The 24,592-nt window shown below is 33.0% G+C and overlaps 1 protein-coding gene across 4 annotated transcripts in view; it reads left to right on the top strand.

The window, feature by feature from the left end:
• Nucleotides 1-24,592, top strand: part of LOC126827174 (protein kinase C delta type) — a 76,297-nt gene that overhangs the window by 36,312 nt on the left and 15,393 nt on the right. For 2 of the 4 annotated variants that reach the window (XM_050556408.2, XM_050556409.2), the window contains exons 3-5: nt 1,199-1,395; nt 4,039-4,117; nt 21,715-21,868. In XM_050556408.2, coding sequence (XP_050412365.1) covers nt 1,199-1,395; nt 4,039-4,117; nt 21,715-21,868 — 430 coding nt within the window. Of the gene's footprint in view, nt 1-1,198; nt 1,396-4,038; nt 4,118-12,026; nt 12,138-18,897; nt 19,239-21,714; nt 21,869-24,592 lie in introns of those variants that run through there. The other 2 variants (XM_050556410.2, XM_050556411.2) reach the window with 2 other exon arrangements.

Genomic DNA, 24,592 nt, shown 5'->3' with positions numbered 1-24,592 from the left:
ACTGTTGGCTTGTTTCTATTTAATAAGTGACAAGACAAGAATAATCAGCCTTGGGACAAATCTTTCTGAATTTTTACTACACATATTGATTTGTATCACTCATATTTTATAACTTTGTCATAATCAATAATAAATCAGCAACTATTTTTGGAATTCCATGATGGTCAGACATTTTTTCATCAAATTTACATATTAATAAATCAAGAACTATTTTTGGACTTCGCTTATGGTCAGACAATTTTTCATTAGATTTACATATTAACATACCGTTTATACATTTTTACTTAATTATCTTTAATATTTGATTATGTGAAGATGTCTTTTTCCCACTTAATTTCATGTCATTTTCTGAAACTTGAGGTATCGTATATTTTGCTGTATGTGACTCCCTTGAATTTAAATAATTTATGAGAAAAAATGTTTAATATTTGTAATAGCTGAAATGATTTGTTTATCACCACTAATCAAAACAGATATTATGACTCATTGGCAACATCCTCTCCTATATTATATATATAGTTGGTTTGTTCAGTTGGGACAAGAAAGCCTCATATGCTCACACTTGCAGGGATCAAAATCATGACTGCAAGTCAGAGGTGACTAGGCAGCTAGAGCTTGAAGCATGACACTCTAAACCACTTGCCCCCACCCCCACCCCCACCCCCACCCCCAGCCAGGAGGGTTCACACATACTCTAGTAGCAAAACCAGCTTAAATCTTCTGAAGTCACAGTACTGGTTACGGTATATAATAGGCATTAATGCGCTCATATATTCTACTTGAAACAGCAAATTTCCTCAAAAAGTAATGAAATGTGCATGCTAGCTGAAGCTGGCAATTTTAAGTTGTCCCATTGAGACCGTCAAGATAAGCCAGCAAATTTAAGCTAGAGCCCTAGGTAGCATAACAAATGACAGCTATTTAAACAGCTCAACTGGGCGGTGTGCAAGATTGACAAAAATTAAACATAAAAATGAATACCACTACCAAGAAACCTGTTATATTAAATGTGTAACATTTCAACTTACTATGTTTTTTTTAAAAAAAAACACAATCACAGTTTGATATTTCTGATTTCATGATTTTGAAATATTTGAAAACAATATTAAAGAATGACCTGTGTCAGCATTTAATCAATCAGAATAGCACTTGCCGTATAACTCAGATTTGATTTTCAAATATTTTAATCATTTTTAAGGACGAGGAATAGAATTAGTTCAGAGTAAAAAGACTCTTTATCCTGATTGGAATACTTGTTTTGATGCCCATCTGTATGATGGTCGAGTTATTAATATGGTTGTCATGGAGAGACCTACACGATTTTTAGCAGAAATCAGTATTGGAGCTAAAGTATTGGCTGATAAATGTGTGAATGGAAATGTTACTACTGTTTGGGTAAGTTACTTTATCCCCCAATAATAATACATTGTGTGATAAATTTCATAATCTACTGCGATATCTCCTTATGGGATATCGCTTTACTTCAATTTGATTGGTCAATCAAAAAGGAACTACCTTTTTTTTTATTTCAAAGAACAGTTCATTTTTTATTAAAAATAACTTCTGTCTTATTAAAAAGGGAACTATTTTTATTTAATTGACTTTCATGGAAACACTTGGTCAATATAAAAGACTTTGAAATGGTTGAATTGCTGTCAAAAAATGATGTATCACTACGCCGTAATGTAATCAGGTTCAGTAAAAGTGAAATAATATATATTTATTTGTGCATGCAAGAAAGGATTGAGTGATAAATAAAATCTCCTACTCGTCTTTTTATACGCCCACGTATATTGTCGTTGTCCCCGTCTGGACGTCTGTCCGGACGTCCATCCACAATTGTGCCCCTCGTACTCAAATAGCGTAAAAATATGATATATATCAAGGTTGTGGACGCTCTAGAGGTCACAATTTTCTTCTGATTTTGATGAAACTTGAAATGTAAGTTTATAACCCAAAGATCTCTGTTCCTTTCGATATTCGCACATATCAGACAGTAACTTCCTGAATTATGGCCCCTGATTGTATGAAAAATTTCTCTTTGTTTAGCTTGTTCTCTATCCATCTCTTGCAAAATGTGGGCGTATCCTGCCTGGCAGCCGCTGGTTTGATATAAAAAAATATCAACACTCGTCGATAAAGTAAAAAAACTCGGCAGAGCCTCGTTTTTTTTTACTTTATCGACTTGTGTTGATATTTTTTTTATATCAAAAAAGACGAGTAAGAGATTTTCTATTTATTCACACAGTATTTTGCTCAAAATAGAGTGGCGCCCCTTTTATTGCAGACACTCTGCTTTTTGGATTAATATCAATGAGATAATATTTACCATGTTTTATGACAATGGAATTTTTGTTAAAAGTTTAAATCAATTACAATAATTCTCACCTAGATTGATATGTAGTTCACTGGCAGTGCAATTTATACTCAACTTCTGTTTGTCTTGTAATGGAGGCTGGATAGATCATAAAATATGACAATTCAAATGCAGGAATTTTGGTTGTACGATTCCATTAAAGTGAAACAAAAACTAATAGACTCTTAAAATAGTTGTTTTGCCAAAATGAAAGACTTTAAACTAGTTAGATTTTCCAAGAATTTAAACTCTAAAACATAATAATAAAATATAGTTAGATTTTTAGCTTTAATGGGTAAAAGCAATTAAAAATTTCAAAATTGGTTTAATGCTAAAAATTGTTGTATTCTTTTGAAGAAATAACTTCAAATATGTTCAAAATTGACCTGCTGGAAAGATTTGAAATGAATGCTCTGCTTTAAAGTAGCTAAGTCTCTAACTCAATATTCTCAAAATATTTAAGACAAAATAAACATTTTACCATTGGTACACGAATGGTGTGCCATAATGCCCTTTCTCGCCATTTGTAAGGAACTTGAAGAACGAGGCTAGACATATTCCACAAGTCATGTCAAATGGTGACCACATATTCTTACCTGGAGAGCAAGCGCAATAAATACTGTCGGTGCAAACTGGAATAACCAGACGCTAGAGATTGCCATTCGATTGGGACTTCTGGCATATTTCGCCAAACATAACTGATTAGAAATTACAGTATAAACAGAAACGACTGAACGTAAATCAGTTTATATACCTTTATAATACATTATTATTTGCATTGTGACCCATTTGTGTCAGTTTCTAGGTCCCAAATATTAGCGATTTAGCTCCTTTAAACCTTTCTTATAATGACATTAATTTTTGGTGGGTAGAGTTAGGGTTAGGTACGATCACATTGTGATTCAATTTCATTGATGCAAAACATTAATTGTGATATCACATATCATTATTTTGTGCTTTGAATGCCCATCCCATCCCACCATCTGATGGTAAAGGATAAAGCACACGACCATGACACTTCTCTCATAAAATGAGTTGTTTTACCCCACAAACTCCCCTCTGGATCCTCCCCTCCATGTTCATTTTCATTGCCTGCCACAAGAGATGTACAGGTTTAAATGCTGTGTTATTGAATTTATGTCATTGATAGAAAAGTCAAATAAATGTATTATGTTCCAATAAGAACTTTTTATTTTATTAATCTAGAATACTCTTGAACCTTCAATCCTGACCAATATTGAATTTTATCGATAAAACTTTGCCAAATATGTAAATCGACCATTGATGTTGATATTTCATTAGAAGCTTTTATTATCATAGAATGTTTGGAGATATTTGGTTTCATTATGCTTGCGAGGAGAAAATTGTGATGTAGCAACTTTCGTGAATCACAAATAATCAAGAGTCCAAAAGTTTTATAATGTTATTGCAGATAAAAATGAGATAAGAATTCAATAATGTTAATTTAATGCAATTTATCAGGATTTTGCAAATAACATTTGTGTGTAGTCTTTAATAGATAGATCTGTATTTTGAACAAATACTTCTTTTAATACTTTGTTTTGAAATATATATTTCTTGCGTAAATCTGCAGAAGAATTTCGAAAAACTTCATTTCAAGTTGAACGGTAATATGAAATCAGGAATGTGTCTTACAAAAATTTTGGAAATATTTTTTGTAGCTTGACTTACGGCCATCAGGAAGATTAGAAGTACAAGTTAGATATTTTCCAGAGAAGAAGGAACAAGGAAAAGAATCTCGTAAGTAAAAATATTTGTTGACTGAAACTTTGAAATGCAGAGAGATTCATATTCATATGTTGAAATAACCGATGTCTGTCATATTTGCATTTCTTAGGAGCATTCTACACACTAGAAGTTTGAATGGATATTCTGCAAATTTGCAGTCATTATACATTAGGTCATAAGAATAAATTCTTTCAAAAGACATAATTATCAAATCATAAAACACAGAGTGTTCACACTTTCTGTAGTTTGACCCTTCAATGCAACTCTGAGAATGTAGCTGACAGAAAATGCTAACCATTATTTGATTTTGGCAGTTTTAAAGTAGCTAAGTCTCTAACTCAATATCATCCAAAGTCTAACACGTTGAAAACACGAATTATTTGTCAATTCAAATCAACATTGATGTTGTTATCTTACCGGGAAAAAGTAGGCTTCTGATATCCAATATTTAAGACAAAATAAACATTGTACCATTGGTACACGAATCGTGTACCATAGTGCATTTCATCGTCATCTGTAACAAGTGACCAGAAAGAGCGAGGCTAGACATATTCCACAACTCATGTCATACGGCGACGCCATAACTTGTCTGTAGCGCTGGAATAACCAGACGCTAGAAATTTCTATTCAGTTGAGACTCATGCCGTATTTCGCCTGAACTAACTGATTTGAAATTATGAGGCAAAATGGAAAGAATTAAATATAAATCAGTTCATATACAATCAGATTACATTATTATATGCGTTGCGACCCATTTAGGTCAATTTCTAGGTCCAAAATATTAGCGATTTAGCTCCTTTAAATTGAATAAAATTCGTATTTTACAAGCATACAAACTCAAGCTTCTTATTTCAAATTTCATAGAATCAAAATTTTCTGAAATTTAATACAATTTAGAAATTCTCATATGATCATTGCGATATACGAGAAAAACAGTTTAAACATTAAGCTTCAAATATCTAAATTTGAAACTGGGCATGAAATTGGAAATTTCGTATTATCAGATTGGTTTAATTTAGAGAGTGTCAGAATTTATAGAAAATAGTTGTTAAAAATAGATAAAAATCATGATAAATGAAACCTGGAGACAGTAGCATTTTAAAAGACATATATTGTGGCTGAATATTGGTGATTTAATCTGCAGGTTGTGGTCCTGTTTATATAAGATTCAAAATCCTTGGCAAAATTCATGTGAAAAATTTGAATTGCCTCTGTGAGGGCTCTTGATTAAAGAGTTTGCAAGTCAAATCTCTATTTATTTTGTTTTTGTTTTACCACAGATTGCCAAGGTGTTTTTATTTTTGTTTTACCACAGCTTGCCAAGGTGTTTTTATACAGGGATTTAGCTATTTTTTTAAAGATGCATTATTTAAGACCTAACTCTGCCTAGTGCAGGTCTTTTTTCGGACTTCAAATGTTATATAGATATTTTAACATTTATTAACATGACAAGCCCATAATCAACTCTCTGGGTCATTTAATGGCTCTGATTTTAAGTAGATTAAAACTCTGTAACCATTTAAGAGTTTAATGATGAAATAGATAATCGAGACTTAAACAATCTCATACTGCACACAGCGATGCATCTACTTCATACCTCGAGAATACATCACTGTGCTAAATGCCGTCCATTTAAAACGCTCACGTGATCATTTTGGGTCGGGACTTATCGACTTGTGTTGTCAATGACATATATATACTGCTATATATACCTGAAGCACGTTGTTTATGTAAACAAATATGTCAAGTTAGCAAAATGCCGACTTCTGCTACTCCGGTAAAAGCAATATATACTCTTCAAAAATAGTTGGGGATATTCAGAAACAATACAAAACTGCTGTTTTTATTAGAGGTAACCAGTGTATGTTAATAACAGGCCAATTGCCTACACATGAACATAAACATTTCATATGGGCAGCCATGGGCAGCTTATATGACGGCCCCATTTCACTCGCAGAGAGATACGCCGTCAAAAGTGAAAATGGACGTTTTTGATTTTTGTCTTAATAATGAGTAATTGTTCCACCAATCCTCAGACATTCAGCAATTCGTCGTGGCATGCTCCTAATCAACCGTCCAATCACGATTTGGGGCAATCTGACCAACTCCTCTTGCAGTGCCACGGCAAATTCTTGCAGTGTTGTTGGTTGACATTGACGTTGACGAACACCTCTCCCGATCAAATTAAACGTAACACACAAAAGCAAAGATACGCTAAACAGTAATTCTTATGCAAGAACCGATAGGAAAGCAAACATGGATAGATAAACCAGCACGCGGCAGTTTGAATCAACCCTTTCTTGAAATGTCAAATTTGACAATGGACCCCTCACACGTGTATGACGCTATTGCGTGTCGCATGTGCAGCTCAGGGGTTCTGTTGGGGCGATAAGTTCTTCATCTGTAAACATACTCTCAAAGCATTTTAAGTGTCCATGACTATTTATCATATCACAACCTGCATAGGTATTTGCATTTCAATATCCCCTATTTTTTTTTAAGAGTATATAATATGTGCCAATGGGTGATATTGCAATACAGTCTTTATCATTGTTTATCTTTCAAAACAAGGTTAGATACTCCTAAATTTGCCTTCGCAAACAAAGCCGCGTATCTATCATGGGCGCCACCATATTGAATAATTAGTGGACTATTTTGTGCTTCGGCTCTAATCCGTTTGGCATCTTTTATACACACAACGGCTAAATAAATATATTAAATTTCATTCAATATGAAAATAGAAGAGAAATAAATACTTCTAAAAATTTCTAAACGCATACTCAGTGTTTCCAACTAAAATCGTCGAATTAAAATGTCGGTTAATTAGGTTAGGGCCTGTTCTCAGGCGGAGCTAACTGTAGTCAGACAGCCTAAGTTTGGGATGAAAGAATCTAAGCTACATTTTATCAAAACTTCAAACACTCATAACTTTGCATGAATAAAGTAAATTTTAATATTCATTTTTTATTATCTATTTTTGAACTATTATTGCCAGAACGACCAGCTCTGAATCTAACTCTTACATAATTCATCTTTATTTATTTTGATGCATAAATACTGGAAGTTAAAAATGTTATTGATTTGGTGGTAGAGCTCAACTTGTTTCTCAGTATCAATGCAGATAATAATATTTGTATACAACTATCCATCTGTGAACATTACCACGCATATCTTATGTAACAATTATCACATTACATCATAAAGTTTGCAATTATTACAAGATAATTGATCATACCTTCAGGTCATAGTAAGAACTTTTGTCTGTCTCTTTGTGACAAGATAATTGTTGGATGTCTGCTTTTATTATCTGATTTAACTTAACCACATTTTGATTGCACAATTATCTTGGATAGACTAGCCTGTTTATTGATGGTCTTTTAATTGTTAATCATATCCATCATTTCATTTAGTAAGATGCAATTGTTTTAATGTGTTTATTTATTGTCCAAGGGATGTTGCAATCATTCTATTTAATTAGAAATACATTTTTATACTCCCACATTGATTTTAATTGCGTGAGAGAGATCAAACTTGGTTTTCCCATTTCTGTAATATCTTGACTAAATTTGATAATAAATATTTGTGCTGTCTATCTAAATGACGATTAGAACTTACAAAAGAAGAATGTCTGCTAGCTGATGTTTGGTTTATTTTGGACTCACAACGTAAGGCCTGGCAAGAAAAAAGTGCCTAGTCGTGTACATGCTGGCAGTTAAATTCAATTGTTGTCTGGGCAAAATTTTCCTCATAGCACACTGTTTGGCATATGCCCGATCTGGGTTGGTGCAGATCATTAGGAGGTTAAACTCCATTTCATTCATTCGTTCATTCATTCTTCTAATAAGTTGTTAAAAGAAATTCTATGGCAAATGTTTATTGATGTTTTATTTGTAGAGAAATGGGGTTTAATGTCCACTTGACAACTTAGGTCATTTCGGGACTAACATATGGTTTAATTTTATTTTAATAATTCGCTTGCGCGTAGGCGTCTTTAGCAGTGGGAGGAAACTGGAGGACCCAGAGAAAACCCACGAGGTTGGACAGGCAACCCTACTCCTTGTCACGTACAACCGGGGATTCAAAACCACGACAGTTGACTCAATGACATGCCGTACGATACAGCAGGCATGTGCTAACCACCCAACCCCCCTTGTTTTATTTGTTGTCAAAATGTAATTGTTATACATTACATACAGAATATATATTAATGTATTTATTATATTATTGAGTTTATGTTAAGCCTAAGTAACACTCCTTTCCTCAGTATAGATCCTGTTGCACCAAATTGAACTGAGATCACAGATCCTACATTTTAGTTACTATAGTCAAAGACCACTACATATTTTAGAATAATAATTTATTAATAACAACTGTGGAAATAGGAGGTTGATATCTGATTACACATACTATAAAGATTAATGGTCAATATCAACCGCTTACTTTTTGCATGTGCAAGTTAAAGCATGTGCACTTAAATTAATTGGGGTTGTGGTTTATTGGTGGTTAATATTATCTCATTATTTAAAACCCCTATTGAGTTAGCAGCAGGTAAATGCACTAAATAGGGGGAGTTGTGGCGGATCTGCGAGTTAGATACTGGCTTGCTAACCAGGAGGTTTTGGGATTTGTGGCAAGGACAGTGTCAAGTCGTTCGGATGTGTTGAAAACCTGAGGTCCCGTATATACATTGGCATGAACGTAAAACTTCGGTAGATTTCGATATTAGAGTAGGCTATGGCGCCTCTGTCCAGTCAAAATTTGTCTCATAGCACACTGTATGACTTCATTCCGTCTTCATTAGCCCAGTCGGTTCAGAAAAATAGGACGTTTACCTCCATATCATTTCAATCATAATACTGGGAATAGTCACCTTAAAACATCAATTTTCTCAGACAAGTTCTATGGAGGCATTGGCATATATTTAACAGGAATTGATGGACCATTAAAGAAAATTAAATTTGATTTTCAGTAACTTGGCTATACCTTCATATTGGAGATGTTTAAATTAGATTATATGCAAATTTTTATGCGTCACATTTTCATGTGGACGTATATTGTCGTCGCCCCTGTCCGTCCGTCCGTCCGTCCACAATTGTTTGTGGACACTCTACAGGTCACAATTTCTATCCGATTTCAACGAAACTTGAAATATAGGTTGATCTCCCAAAGATCTCGGTTCCTTTCAATATTGGCATGTATCGTACCGTAACTTCATGGATTATGGCCCCTGATTGTATGTAAATCGCATTTTTAGCTTGTGGACCCTATAGAGGTCACAACTTTTATAAATATAAGTTTATAACCCAAAGATCTTGGTTCCTTTCCATATATTCGTGCATATCAGACCCTAAATTCCTGAATTATGGCCCCTGATTGTACAAAAAATCGCGTTTTTAGCCTGTGGACCCTATAGAGATCATAATTTTTATCCGATTTAAAAAAACGTTTGAATATATCTCCATTACACCCTAAGGATGATTGAGCTCGAATTTCGTGAAAATCGGACCAAAACTGACAGACAAAATGGCCGCCCCTCATACGCAAATAGTGTATAACATCTGGTATATCAAAGTTGTGGACCCTCTAGAGGTCACAATTTTGATACGATTTTGATGAAACTTAAAATACAGGTTTATAACCCAAAGATATTGGTTCCTTTCGATATTAGCGCGTGTCGGATCATAACTCCTGAATTATTCCCCCTGATTGTACGAAAAATCACGTTTTTAGCTTGTGATCCCTCTAGAGGTCACAATTATTACCCGATTTAAAAAAAACGTTCGAATATATCACCGTTACACCGTAATTTTGAATGTGTTCTGATTTTAAAAATGTTTAAACATATCACCATTCCACCATAATGAATGTTGAATTCAAATTTCGGGACAATCGAAATGAAACTGCCCGAAAAAATGTCTGCTCTTTGTTCGCAAATTGTGTAAAAGTATGCAATACAAAGGTTGTGGACCCTCTAGAGGTCACAATTTTTATCCGATTTTGATGAAACTTAAAACACATCTTTATATCCCAAAGATCTCAGTCCCTTTTGATATTTGCGCATTTCAGACCATAACTTTCTGGATTATTGCCCCTGATTGTACAAAAAATTCTGTTTGTTTTTTATACGTCCGGCGTCCACAATTGCTTGTAGACGCTCTAGAGGCTAAAGTTAATATCCGATTGACTTTAAATTTATACACAGTGTTTAAGATCATGAGACAAAGAAGCCTATTGATTTTCAGCGATTTCCAATAATTACTGCCAGAGTTGTGGTCCTTGAACACTTCGAAAAATCTTGTGGACGCTCTAGAGGTCAAAGTTAATATCCGATTGACTTTGAATTTATACACAGTGTTTAAGGTCATGAGACAAAGAAGCCTATTGATTTTCAGCGATTTCTGATAATTACTGCCAGAGTTATGGCCCTTGATCCCTTCAAAAAATCTTCTGGATGCTCTAGAGGCTAAAGTTAATATCTGATTAACTTTAAATTCATACACAGTGTTTAAGGTCATGAGACGAAGGAGCCTATTGATTTTCAGCGATTTCCGATAAATACTGTCAGAGTTATGGCCCTTGATCACTTGGAAAAATCTTGTGGACGATCTAGAGGCTAAAGTTAATATCCGATTGACTTTAAATTTATACAGTGTTTGAGTTCATGAGACGAAGAATCATATTGATTTCCGACTATTACTGCCAAAGTTATGGCCCCTGACCACTTTGAAAAACTTTGTGACGCTCTAGAGGATACAGTTATCATCCGATTGACTTCAGATTGATACACAGAGTTTAAGGTCTTGAGACGAACATGTATATTGATTTTCAATGAATTTTGATTACTTGAAAGCTAAATCCATGATATTAAATGTTTCGTATACTAAACATTAGCATGGGGCAGAACTTTATAAAAACCAAACAAATTCTAATGGTTTTCTGATAATTACTTAATGAGTTGTTACTCTTAATCAGATTTTAATGTATTATAAATGTTTCATACAAGTCCTTATTAGTTATTTCTGCTGCCAAACTCCAACAGACGAAATATTTTGTTTACTTTCTCCGGAATTCTCTACCCTTAGACATTAAAGAATAAAAAAATCTAGACATCTTCAAGTCATGTTTGAAGACACATCTATTTGATTAGAATAAACAATAATAGAATCCACAAAAACTTTAAATTGCATTAACAACTTAACACTGTAACCCAGGTATTGTTTAATCTTGTGTATCTAGCCCTAATTTCTTTCACAGTCGTTTAATATCCAATCTTTGTTTAAAAATTTATAAAAACTGTTTAAAATCACCATAAATCGTTTAATTTGTACATGTGTCCAGTTTAAAGCTGACTGATTAATTTTGATAATGAGTGTCCAATTTACAAGTATTTAATTTCCGGATCACTGTTCAAAAGTTAATCATTATACATCATTAATCAATTGGGTTGTTTATTTTTTAACAATGATTGAGAAATTAAGGACTTGTAAATTGGACACTCATTATCAAAATTGAATGGTCAGCTTGAAACTGGACATAAGTACAAATTAAACGATTTATGGTGATTTTAAACAGTATTTACAAATTTTTAAACAAAGATTGGATATTAAAAGAATGTGAAAGAAATTAGTGCTAGATACACAAGATTAAACAATACCTGGGTTACAGTGTAATGTGAAGTAGTGTTTGCACTATACAAATTCTGTGTTGATTTATTGATTGTTTGAAATTAATTACATTTTTTTCTCCTGATGAAAATGATAATACTTCTTTAAGATTTAAATGTCTTCTGAATCTTTGCTAAATATGTGTTTTGAAATGTGGTATGGAGTGGCCTTTCATGGGATTACCTCAACTTCCTTGTTGAGTGTAGCTACTACTACGTGTTTAATAATAGACTGTATTGAGGGCATTTAGTAGTTTTACAAAATAATATCTAAAATTACACACACATTTTACAAAGAATTCATTTATTCTGAGATGAATATATCAAGAGATGGACCTTTGAGCTTATATATTAATGGAGCAGTTTCAGGTATATTTTAGTGAATAATTGAGCTACAATGTTCAAACTTGGTGTACGTGTTTATCAGGTGAATGCCTTGATGGAGTTCGAAGATGAGCATTTTCTGCTTATTTGGGGATTTCGTCGGGGGACATCAGCCTCACTGTTGGCTTGTTCTTTCAAGAATTTACTTGTCTGCAAGGGTCTTATGAAATGTTAGTTCAGCTCTGAACGTAGGTCTTATTACACTTACCCTGTACGTTCAGGGACTCTTCTATTGAATCATTGTCGAAACTAGAATCGGCCCCAGTCAATTTTACTGGGCAACTTTTTGCTGTTACATGGTCGCGTGTCAGTCCCTGTGAGCGCCTGAACAATGATTCAATAGAAGAGTCCCTGAACGTACAGGGTGAGTGTAATGAGACCTACGTTCAGAGCTGAACTAACGAAATGTAAGACCCTGCTTCAGTTAAAAGTAAAACAAATTTACTATGTTTTATTAATAATTGATATATGTGAAGAAGGAAAAATACTGTGGAAACCTTAACATTTGTACTAAAAATGTTAATGTACCTGGTTTTCAGAATTTATTAGATCTATTTCTAGTTCTTTAACACCTTTAAGAAGTCTCACATATTATGTATTGAAGTCAAAAGATCATTACAATATACAAGTGATATATGTAACAGCTTTCTATTCTTAATAGGAAATAGTGTATATTTTGTTGTACAAAATAGTCTTAGGCTTTTGTCTGACAAAAAGCAATAGTAACCTATAGCTAGTTAATAATGAATACTTTAAACAACATAAATGTTGGGCTTATTTCATTAGTTACTATAATAAAAACTTATTAATATTAAGCAGAATTTTTAAAATATAAATTTACATTCTGTCAATTGTTATCGGCCTGAAATTATATTGGGTATGAAGGAATTAATTTGTATGTCTAAATAAATCAGGTGTAAAGATTATGTACATATTCAATATTGTTCATTGTGTCGAATACAAACTGATTTTAGTAAGTAGGCTACAGTTGATAAAGAAAACTTCCTTGTTTTGACTTCAATCAGGATTGAAATCCAATAGTGACAGTTATACTACATATTTTCTACAGTAAATATGATAGACTCTGCTAACTATAAGTGAAATAGACGAAACAATTTTAGAAGGATATTTTAATTAACAGCCATTACTATAATTTTTGTGACTATAATATTTGCCATTACCATAATTGTTGTGATTATAATTTTTGCCATTTCTATAATTGTTGTGACTATAATTTTTGACACTTTAAAGTTCTATCACGTATAATTGAGATTTAAAAGGAATATACGGAAATATGAGTAAACGTCCAGGTAAGATATTCATTAATTTTATTGATTTTAAATAAGCGGTATTCCCATGGTCAGCTATGTTGGACTATGGAGGTGGGTGGGGTCATCAAAAAGAACCTTCATGATTTTTCAATGGACAAGCTTTATAATGTAAAGTACTAGTAGGATAAAAAAAAAATAACAGAAGTCCCAACTATCGGCTTGATGTAGTGCATATAAAAGATCCCTTGGCAGTTGAAATTTAAAGAAAAGTAATCTGAAATATCGCTGTTTGGCCAAAATTCTTCTCCAACAGATGAAATGGGTCATATCTTCTGTCTGTCACCACTATGATTGTGAGATTAGACAATGATTATATGTGACAATTAGTATATTTAGAGTTTGGGTTTACCGCATGTTAGTGTTTTACAATACAGAAGAACAAGTCACAACCCACTTTAAGTAGCATTATGGAAGATTAGATAAAGAGCTGACAGTTCTCAATATAATAATTAAAATATAGATAATATTAAGGGTATATGCTGGAAATTTCAGTCAAATTACTTCACTCTGAGCCAAGAAATCCTCATTTCAAAAACATTGTAGCCTTGATTGTCATTGTTCCCGTTTTTACGATAATAAACAAAGTCTTGATTATCCATTTTTACAGTTAATCAACAGCCTTGAACCACAGGTCAGATTCGAATCTGATGAAAATCAGACTCATCAGATGACATTAAGAATTGATTATGGTCGTGTTAATAGTTTATATAACATTTAAGGCCTAAAGAAAGAACTACAATAGGCAGATTTAGCTCTTGCATAATGCCTGTTTAAGTAACATGGATATTTAATATTATTGAAAGGTTAGGAAAGTATTTATATTGACTCCTTGCCATAATTCAATATTTGGATAGGGTCAGAAATTTATATGCTCTCTTCTTTTTGTTTGTTCTAATGTTTTCCAGAGATATGAATTATCTAGTTATTAAATTTCCTCTCAAAGTTATTGTGATAGGTTGAATTATGACTGTTACCAGACTGCTTTAGCCAACTTTTTGCACTGCCTAATCATTAGTTATCTGAATGCAGCTTGTTTAAACAACATGTGAAGTTGAGTAATCACACAAATTGTGGTGTATATCGGGACTATTGATCCAAACTTATTGGATGTTCTCTGTAAAGATACATTTCCTTGATAGTCAAGACGTTAAATACATAAGTATCGATTGAAAAATATATTCAAAAAAAAAAGCATTATCTTACAAGATGCCTCTAAAGAAGTTAGTGAATAATCAGGTACAACAATTTGAATGTGGTGGTTGGTAAATGTTCAATTTAACTGTTTGCCAAAGCTATTACCCTAATCGATGGTCATTAAGTGATCCTTAGATGATATGCATATCAGGAATTTTCAAGGAAATATAAGATTAGGACAATGGTAAAAATGTGAAATGAAATGAAATGAGGTTTAACGTCCTACTGTTCTGCACCAACTTGGCTAATAAAGACGACGTACGCCAAGCAGTGTGCTATGTGCTAAATTTTGCCCGTATAGCAGCACTACAGCCAACTCTTATATCAAATTCCAACTGTCAAGGGTTTTTTTATGTGCATGCCAATATGTACATGGGACCTGGTTTTTTTTTTTTTTTTTTTTTTTTTTTACTTCCCATCCAAACAACTATATGTTGTCACTTACCAGGCCCACCTTCCTGCATCACTGACAAAGGGGAACCATCCCAGAAAATCCTGATGAAGATTGTTGGCCAACACCAGGATCAAACAAGGGACCTTCTGGTTAGTGATAATGTTAATGTGATACCATATAAATAGCATGATTGCACTAGCAATATGGCTACCCCAAAACTTTCTCCGCTCCTTTCGATGAGATTTTTAACTTGGGCATTCCCTGCTAAGACACTATGTCTCAAATTAAACTGGACCAAGCCTAATCCATACGGCTTCCTCCAGTAAGTTTCTTAGGAAACATCTTTGTCTACGATATCACCTTAGGTGGAAGTGGACGTAAAACTCCAGAAACGAACGAACGTAGCAATATGGCATTATTTGTCTACTGATAAAAAGATAATTTTTGATTTTATATGGTTAGATTAAACATTTACACCAGACATATTCAAAGATGATCATATAAACAAATTTGAGACAGCTACCACCACGCAGTCATTGAAATATGCACATTTTAATTTTCGATTTACATTATCATACAATTTCAAGAAGTTCAGAAAAAAAAGTCAGTGTATGGATTTTTGATAAGTGAATCTTAGGTCTTCGGCTATTTTGAATATAATTTACAAATTTAATAATGTTTATTTCCTTGGCGAGCGAGGCCAAGAAAAATATATAGTATTAAGTATCAAAATTATGAAAACTTAAACATGCATTATGCAAGAGCTAAATCTACTGATTGCAGGTCTTTCTTTAGGCCTTAAATATTATATATATAAACTATTAATTAGACATTTATTAACATGACAAGACCATAATCGACTCTCAATGCCATCTGATGGATCCAATTTTCAACAGTTTTGAATCTGATCTGCAGTTCAACGGCTGTTCATGATTAACCATAAAAATGGATAATCGAGACATTGTTTATTATTGTAACAACGGTAACAATGACAATCATGGCTACAGTGTTATTAAAAGAGTGAAGTCATGTGACTGAAATTTTCAGCATATTCCTTTTACATTATCTATTCTTTAACTATTATAGCAAGAATTCTTTATCTTATCTTTCATAATGCCACTTTAATGAACATATTATTCATGTATTATTGCTATCAAGAACGTTCAGATATTTTTTGTATCTAATTATAAGAAAAAACTTACATCAATGAAGATGAAAGAGAAATTAATAACAAAATATGTTACAGATTGTGGTTATAGTTGACTTTGATAAAAAAAAAAAAAAAAAAAAGTGACCAGAATAATCTCACTTTTTTAGATTATTTTTTTTTGAAAAATAAGATACAATAAATACATAACAACAGTGAAAATCATTTTTATGGTCCAATTTATGAAATAGTGCCCATATTCAAAATACCTCAAATGTGCATTAAAGCCACTGATCATCATTTGAGGGATCTTGAATCGCTTGTAAACTACAGCTAACCTGGTGATCCTGTGTTCAAACCCTACATTGGCCAATTAAGTTCATCAGGGTTTTCGGCCCTTGTTTTACTTTGTTGAACCTTGTAAACGCTTAGATAACAAAATTTATCATCCAATCTGTATGAAATTTATATGCATTATTTAAATTAGTAAAACGAAAAAATTTGTCAAATTTCAACAACTTCTGTTAATTACTTCCAGAGTTAAGGCCCTTGTTTCAAACAGGGGAAATTATGATCTGATCTGTATGAAATTGTCTGGTAAATGCCCCCATTACCTACAAAAGAATAAATAAGCGACATCCCTTGTCGACTGCTCTGGCGATTAAGCTGCTGCGGGCGTATGTTTCGTTGCCTGGCAACCTAGCTTTTAAAGTGCAATTAATTTGTTTTCAATTCTGGCTGAAAAACAGGATATCCCGTCTGACACTCGTGATCGGAAAATTACTGATTACGTCATTAGACATAAGTAACCAATTGCATAAATTTGGCCAATTGAATAATTAATAGCGGAAGTCTAGGCACGTTGAGGTTCAAAAGACACCATCTGGATTGAGTAGACCCTTTAATTTTGTAGGAGAGCCATGATGTAGTGGAATCCGTCAGTAACTAGCTGGGCGAGTTTAGTGGGGTTTGAGATAGGCTGAGAGATGTGTTATTTTTTTTATGTAGTCTATGCTTGTAATCTATGTATCCTGTACTTGACATAAAAACGAATTGTTGTACTGTTGTTCCTGAGTGATAAACATTTTAGCTGCTTATAAAAATAAATACACAAGGTGAGAAGGCCTAGCCACTAGAAAATTACAGTAATATACACCAGAGACAAATCTAGATGATTACCGGCTAACAAGATCTGGGGCAGAGAATATGTCCGACATCGGATGTGTTAACCCATTCGATGGCACTGCTTTGCCATATTTGATCGACGACGTATATTGCTGCAATATTTACAATTGGGCATTCAGCACCCTCTACACACAATATAAACAAGCCAGTGTCATGTTGTGTAAAATCTTCAGGTGGGCCTGTTTGTGATCTAATTAAATCCAAATAGAATAGTTATCTACTGTCCATTTTTTTTTTTTAATTACATGTTACATAAACGATTTGATTACATTTTAGCATGAATTAAGCATTAAAAATTAGGTATTGTCTGGAAAATGCAAAAGGCAATCAGCTGTGTTAACCTTCAGACAGTATCAATTTATAAACAATAATTAATTTCATTCTATTGGCACACTGACATGAGCAGCTTATTGGATTCCGAAATCTGATAGTCATTTCTCTCTGTTTACAAGTTTTAAAATTAGAATTAATATCTTGAATATCTATAACTATAAGCTGTTACACATGTGAAAATAATCTACAAGACAATATATTTTAGTACAGTTTTCAAGTTGTGTTTGCTTAACATTAAGGAAAGAGAGAAAGGGTTTAACATCCACTTGACACAAACTAGGTCATTTTGGGATTAACATTTGGTTCAGTTTTATTTCAATAATTTGTTTTTGTTTAGGCGTCTTTAGCAGTGGGAGGAAACTGGAGGATCTGAAGAAACCAATGAGGTTAGACAGGCCACTTGTATATAAACTGGAAATCGATATATCACGCCAGTCGACACAATGGCAGGCCTTATGATCTAAAGCCCATGAATTGGACCAACCCCTCTTTAACAATGAGGACTCTGGTTATTTTACAATATCTAAATTGTGCAAAAATATATATGTTACGGATTAAATAGCTAGAAAATAGCAGCCATTGCTGTTTGTTTTCTCTTTTGATTTTAGGTCACAGACTAAAATCTGTCCAGTTTGATCTACCTCATGTCTTCAAATGGTGGGCACTTTGTGGATTATGATTATATAGCCTTCCTTTTTATATCATTAATTACATGACAGACACTTTATAGCTTTGCAGTTTTACTTCTCCTGAACATAAAAGACAAAACATATTTTCAAACATAAAATAATTGGGTGTGTCTGTTTCAAGATCGAACCAATTGAACTCCAAGGAATATATCTTTAAGCAAGATAACAGTAGATTAACATATATGGAATGAGTCTGCATGTATATGATATTTTGATGGAACAAAATCCATTACCTTTTCTTAATTAAAATGCAAACTTAGAATACTTTTAATGTATGATTAAAAAAAAATCTACCATTAATACACAGTTTCATTTATAATGTTCAGCATTATCATTTAATGGTTCTACCAGTCGTGAGGTTTTGTGGCTGAACTCAGTGTAAATTGATACAGTGGCAGAAATGCTCGAGTTTTTATGCTATTTATTCTATATTATACTGTTTTGACTGTACCTCAGTGAATGGATGTGTGTATACTAAGGCCAGAAATAGTCAACCTGATGCCTTTCTACACATACATGTGTGCACACGTATGATCTGTTCATTGACTTGGTGAGCTGATGAGGAAAATTTTAAAGTTGTTTAGCTGTGTTTTGCATTTGAGAAATAATTAATCTTGTGATTTTCTGCAATTTGATCATTGAAGATCGAATATATATCTCTTAAATCTGTGGGATTAGCCATTTCATCTGGTTATTAGAGTGATAGTTTTTACCCTGTTAAAGACTTAATTAGTGGACTGGATATTTACCCCCAAGGAAGTATGTTGAATTGACAAGTCTATTTGATTAATAACTCTTCAAAAAAAGCACTTGGTATGTGTTATATGAAATCATTTACTTCTTCAATTTATTTTTTAATAACTGATTTACTTTTGTTGATGCATGTGTCTCATGCATAATACAGCCATAAGGGATGGTGATATAAAGTGAAGCTGTCAAAGATAATGGTGTCCGAGTAACCTTGGGACATCAACAATGCATTAACTTATAGACAGCAGCATCATTTACATAAATCCCATGATAAAGATGATATCTATATTTCTGTATGTATGTATGTTGTATGGCTGGTGTTTAGTATAAGATTTGACTCATGTTATAATTATGTGTTGCTTTTTGGCAAATACCTCCTACTTTTTCTAAGCTTAAGGTAATTTTATTTCTGAGGTATATACTTAGTTGAAACTGATATTTTAAGTAACGTCAAGTTTGCAAGCTGCTGCTAGTCTGTAAATTAAGAACATAATGATAAAAATATGTGAGGAATTGTCAAAGACCGATTTCTTGGTATGCATTAATTGAACATTTGTTTCAAAGATCGTTTGATGAGAAAGGGAAGAATTATTAAAATTCATATTTCGAAAAGGGCAGATTTTTCAAGTATGCTTCTTCTTTTTTTTTTTAGCTCAATTAAGACTAAAATACAACAGCTTTTTTTTTTTTTTTTTTTTTTTTTTCACAATTTAGTCAGCATAAAATACTAGAAATTTGGTATCAGTAATAAAGTATTCTTTTTATTACCTTTCTAAAAATTTCAAAGGCATTATTTGCTAAATAAATTTTTTGCTAGTGAAACCTCATTTGATACCAATCAGTAGTCTGAAAAAGCCACAGACATGAAAATGAATAAGGTGCTTAAATTTATTCTACCACTGTCCCAGGGTTACAGTGTTGCTAGCTTCGGATTCTGAAATCAAACTCCAAATTATCGTTTTACAAAACTATGTAAATAGCAATGGGTAGCATGTACATGGGAGGGTGTGCTTACCCTATCAGGTCAACAAATAAAGGTTCTCATCTATTTGAGAATTTCACACGATGGCTTGGATAATTAGTTATGTTCCCTGCAAAAGTCTTGACATATCCTTACTGTTTCTGAAACACCCCACATCACTTTTAATTTGTTTTAATAGTTCACATGGCCAAAATGATATTTTCCATGATATATGATGAAATGGTTAAAGCGCCAGGTTTTTGTTGTACCTTACAAAACGTCAGACACTAATGAACTAGTTCCTAACATTTTAAACCTAGTGCCAGAGATGTATTAATAATATCAATAAAACACAGAAAAAAGACAAATTTGTGCCAGACAAATATCGGGCGCCAGAGGGATTGTGCATGAAAAGTCTGAATTTGTGTCTGACAATGTCTAGGCTTGATTATATTTTCGAAATAACCCTAGACTCGCCCAGTTGTAGAAAATGCTGGAACTGGCATACTCATTCGACAGAAAAGCATTTTGTGTGACCATCCACTACTTTTGGTCTAAAAAAAATCATTGTACTGAATCTTAAAACATTCATGTCAGATCTCCAGCAAATTTTACATAAAATCTAATTTGAACTTTGAATATCCCAGATGTAACTGTATAGCTGAAGATCTAATTACATGATACCTGTGATAATAAATATAGATAAATACTGAACTGATATCCTCTTTCAAGTTACTGTAATAGCATTTATATTACTGAACTTAATTATTAGTGCTGCAGCTTTTTATGACTACATGGCTCTGTCATTGTTTCTGTAAGCAGTAGAGATTTAAATATAGATCTGTACACTTGGAAGTTATATTAGGTTAAGGTCTTAACAAACATCAAAGATCAGGTATTTGTTGATTAATATGCATTGTCTACGATATTTTTTGTGGATGTATTATTTAGATTACACAATTAATACCGCTTTCTCATGGCAAAAACATCCTTATTAACCATTTTCTGGACATGATATGACAATGTTCTGGGATCAGATTTTGTAGATATATAGAAAGGAAATGGGATTTAACAACCACTCAACACAGATCAGGTCATATCGGAACTGACATATGTTACAATTTTATTTCAATCATTTGCTTCTACATCATGCTCTTCTGCAGGGGAAGGAAACTGAGATTGGAAAGGCGACCCTTGTCATGTACAAACTTAAGATCAAAACCAAGTCAGTAGATTCAATGACAGACTTGACGATCTATCACCCAACCCCCATTGAAGGGATAAAATGGGAGTCATCAGTGAAGATAGTCGAACACCAGATCTGATAAAAACCCTTATTTTGTTTTTCGTGTGTAATAGCTGTTTTACCAAAGAATTTAGAATGCAAGTTATTGCAGACAAATTTGACTGGGGATTTTGTATCTGAGATTTCATGACATCAATGTGTATCATGACATCAATTGTGTATTATGAAATCAATGTGTATGATCACATCAATGTATATCATTACATCAATTTTTTATCTGATAGTAATGTTTGTCAGATGCTTTTATTGTGCTTATTTGTTTTGTGTTACAGCCATGAATTCCAGCGAGGCGTCTATCCCAATTAAAGCATTTGCCAGAAGAGGTGCTATTAAACAACAGAAAGTACATGAGATCAAAGGTCATCAATTTATTGCCAAATTTTTTAGACAGCCAACTTTCTGCTCTCACTGTAATCTTTTTTGTTGGTAAGTTTTTACATGCACAAATTTTAATTAGGGAATATATAGTTGTAATCCCTGTCTGCTCTGATAATGACAGTCTCTATATTGATAGAAAATTGAAAGTAATGAAACAAGATATAAGTATCTAATTTATTGATAGAATTTAAGTTAGGTCCCTGAACAGTCAAAGCTGAACTGCCAATGGTCTGGGAATAAATGATCTTTTTTAACTGAAAATAGATATTATGTATTTGGGTAAATTGTTTAGACTAAACCTTTCATAGAAAACAGCACTGAAAATAAAGTTTGACAGCTGAGATTATAACAGATTGATGTAATAGGACTGGAATCTACTTTCACAGAGTTTAATTCTACCAGTAAGGTCGAGCCTTAGTGCACATAAATAGTAAAATAGACAAATAGATTTTCAACAATTTCTAATGGTTACCTTCAGAAACTTGAAATGACCCTTGACTGTACGAAAAATTGCCTTTTTAGCTTGTGGTCCCTCTAAGGTCACAATTATTATCCGATTTAAAAAACGTGTGAATATACCACCGTTACACCTTAATAATGGTTGAGTTCGAATTCCACATTTAAATGTGGTCGTATATTGTCGTCGCCCCCGTCCGTCCATCCGGCGTCCACCATTGCTTGTGGACGCTCTAGAGGCTAAAGTTAATATCCGATTGACTTTAAATTTATACACAGTGTATAAGATCATGAGCCGAAGAAGTCTATTGATTTTCAGCGATTTCAGATAATTACTGCCAGAGTTATGGCCCTTGATCACTTCAAAAAATCTTGTGGACGCTCTAGAGGCCAAAGTTAATATCGGATTGATCTTAAATTTATACACAGTGTTTAAGGTCATGAGACGAAAAAGCCTATTGATTTTCAGCGATTTCCGATAATTACTGCCAGAGTTATGTCCCTTGATCACTTTAAAAAATCTTGTGGACGCTCTAGAGGCCAAAGTTAATATCCGATTGACTTTAAATTCATACACAGTGTTTAAGGTCACGAGACGAAGAAGCCTATTGACTTTTAGCAATTTCCGATAATTACTGCCAGAGTTATGGCCCTTAATCACTTTGAAAAATCTTGTGGATGCTCTAGAGGCCAAAGTTAATATCTGATTGACTTTAAATGTATACACAGTGTTTGAGTTCATGAGATGAAGAATCATATTGATTTTCAACGATTTCCGATTGTTACTGCCAAAGTTATGGCCCTTGATCACTTTGAAAAATCTTGTGACGCTCTAGAGGCTAAAGTTATCATCCGATTGACTTCAGATTGATGCACAGAGTTTAAGATCTTGAGACAAACAAATATATTGATTTTCAATGAATTTTGATAACTTGAACAGCTAAATCCATGATATTAAATTTTCGTATACTAAACGTTAGCATGGGGCAGAACTTTATAAAAACCAAACAAATTCTAATGGTTTTCTGATAATTACTTAATGAGTTGTTACTCTTAATCAGATTTTAATGTATTATGAATGTTTCATTACCGAAAAAAGTAAAAATATGCGACGACCCTTGTTGACTGCCCGGACCATTTAGCTGCTGTGGGTATCCATCTCTTGCAAAATGTGGGTGTATCTTGCCTGGCAACCGCTGACATTGAAAAATGTGGTCGTTCTAATTCTAGCTCAGGCTTATTTTCTGTTATCAACATACATTATCAGACTATTAACATACCGACTTCAACTAGCTGTAAAGTGGACTAGTACTACTAGTAGTCGGGAGATTTCTTGTCAAAATAACACACAGCATCTTATCAAGTTAAATCAGGAAGCACCAGAGGTCTCATAATTACCCAAATAAACCTGATTCTTGATAAATAACTTGGTAACAATAGAATATATTAAAGTTTTGATTTTATATATGAAGTTTCTGACATAGAGGTTGTCATAACCTCCAAAATTAAACCAGGCCCCACCAGAAATGTTGTAGTTTACATTATGGTATGCTATTTGTTCTGAAGAGATATGTTATGAATTAAATTGTTTAAATTCAGATCTTTATTTTATCTTGATTTAAAATTGTCAATTCTCATCTCTCCATGAAGTCTGATAGTAATCACTGGGATTGGTAAAATCATCCTTGGGTCTTTTCATTGGATAATTTAAAACAAACTTCTTAAAGATGTTGTTAGACACTATTGTAGTTTAAGAACATAAAAAAATGAATATTAAATGAAAGTAATGTCCCAGTTTTATTTACTGATTCGAATTTACACTGCTTATAATTAAGCTTATAACAGATAAATTATTTTGTACACAATAACAACGTTTAACGAAGTCAGTATTGTTCAGATTAGTTATATTAAGTACCTCAATTTATATTTAATGGTCTATTTCCCAGACAAATCACATGTAGAAATGTGTATCAGATAGATGAGAAGGTTCTATTCTGCTTTTGCACTGAAATAATTCTGTGTGTTAATATTTTTCATTATTAACGGAAATACTGCTTCTTCATTATTATGTTGAATAATAAAAATTGTCTACAAGAACCGGCAGTATCACTACATAGGTATCAGTTTTTGCACATAATTCAATAAAAAAAATTATGTTTTTGTTCGAAATATTTCCATTAGTACAAATCGGCAGCTATCTTTCAAAATCATTACCTTCAGTTTGTTACATTTGAGTCTGATATAGTTGATATCAAGACGATGATGAGAGAAGGATCAGATTGTGTAGACTAGTGTGATTAACATTCTAGCTCCAAA

The sequence above is a fragment of the Patella vulgata genome, chromosome 7, assembly GCF_932274485.2.
Source record: "Patella vulgata chromosome 7, xgPatVulg1.2, whole genome shotgun sequence".
Taxonomy (NCBI): domain Eukaryota; kingdom Metazoa; phylum Mollusca; class Gastropoda; family Patellidae; genus Patella; species Patella vulgata.
Note: the sequence above shows the minus strand (reverse complement) of the source record. Positions and strands in the feature narration are given on the sequence as shown.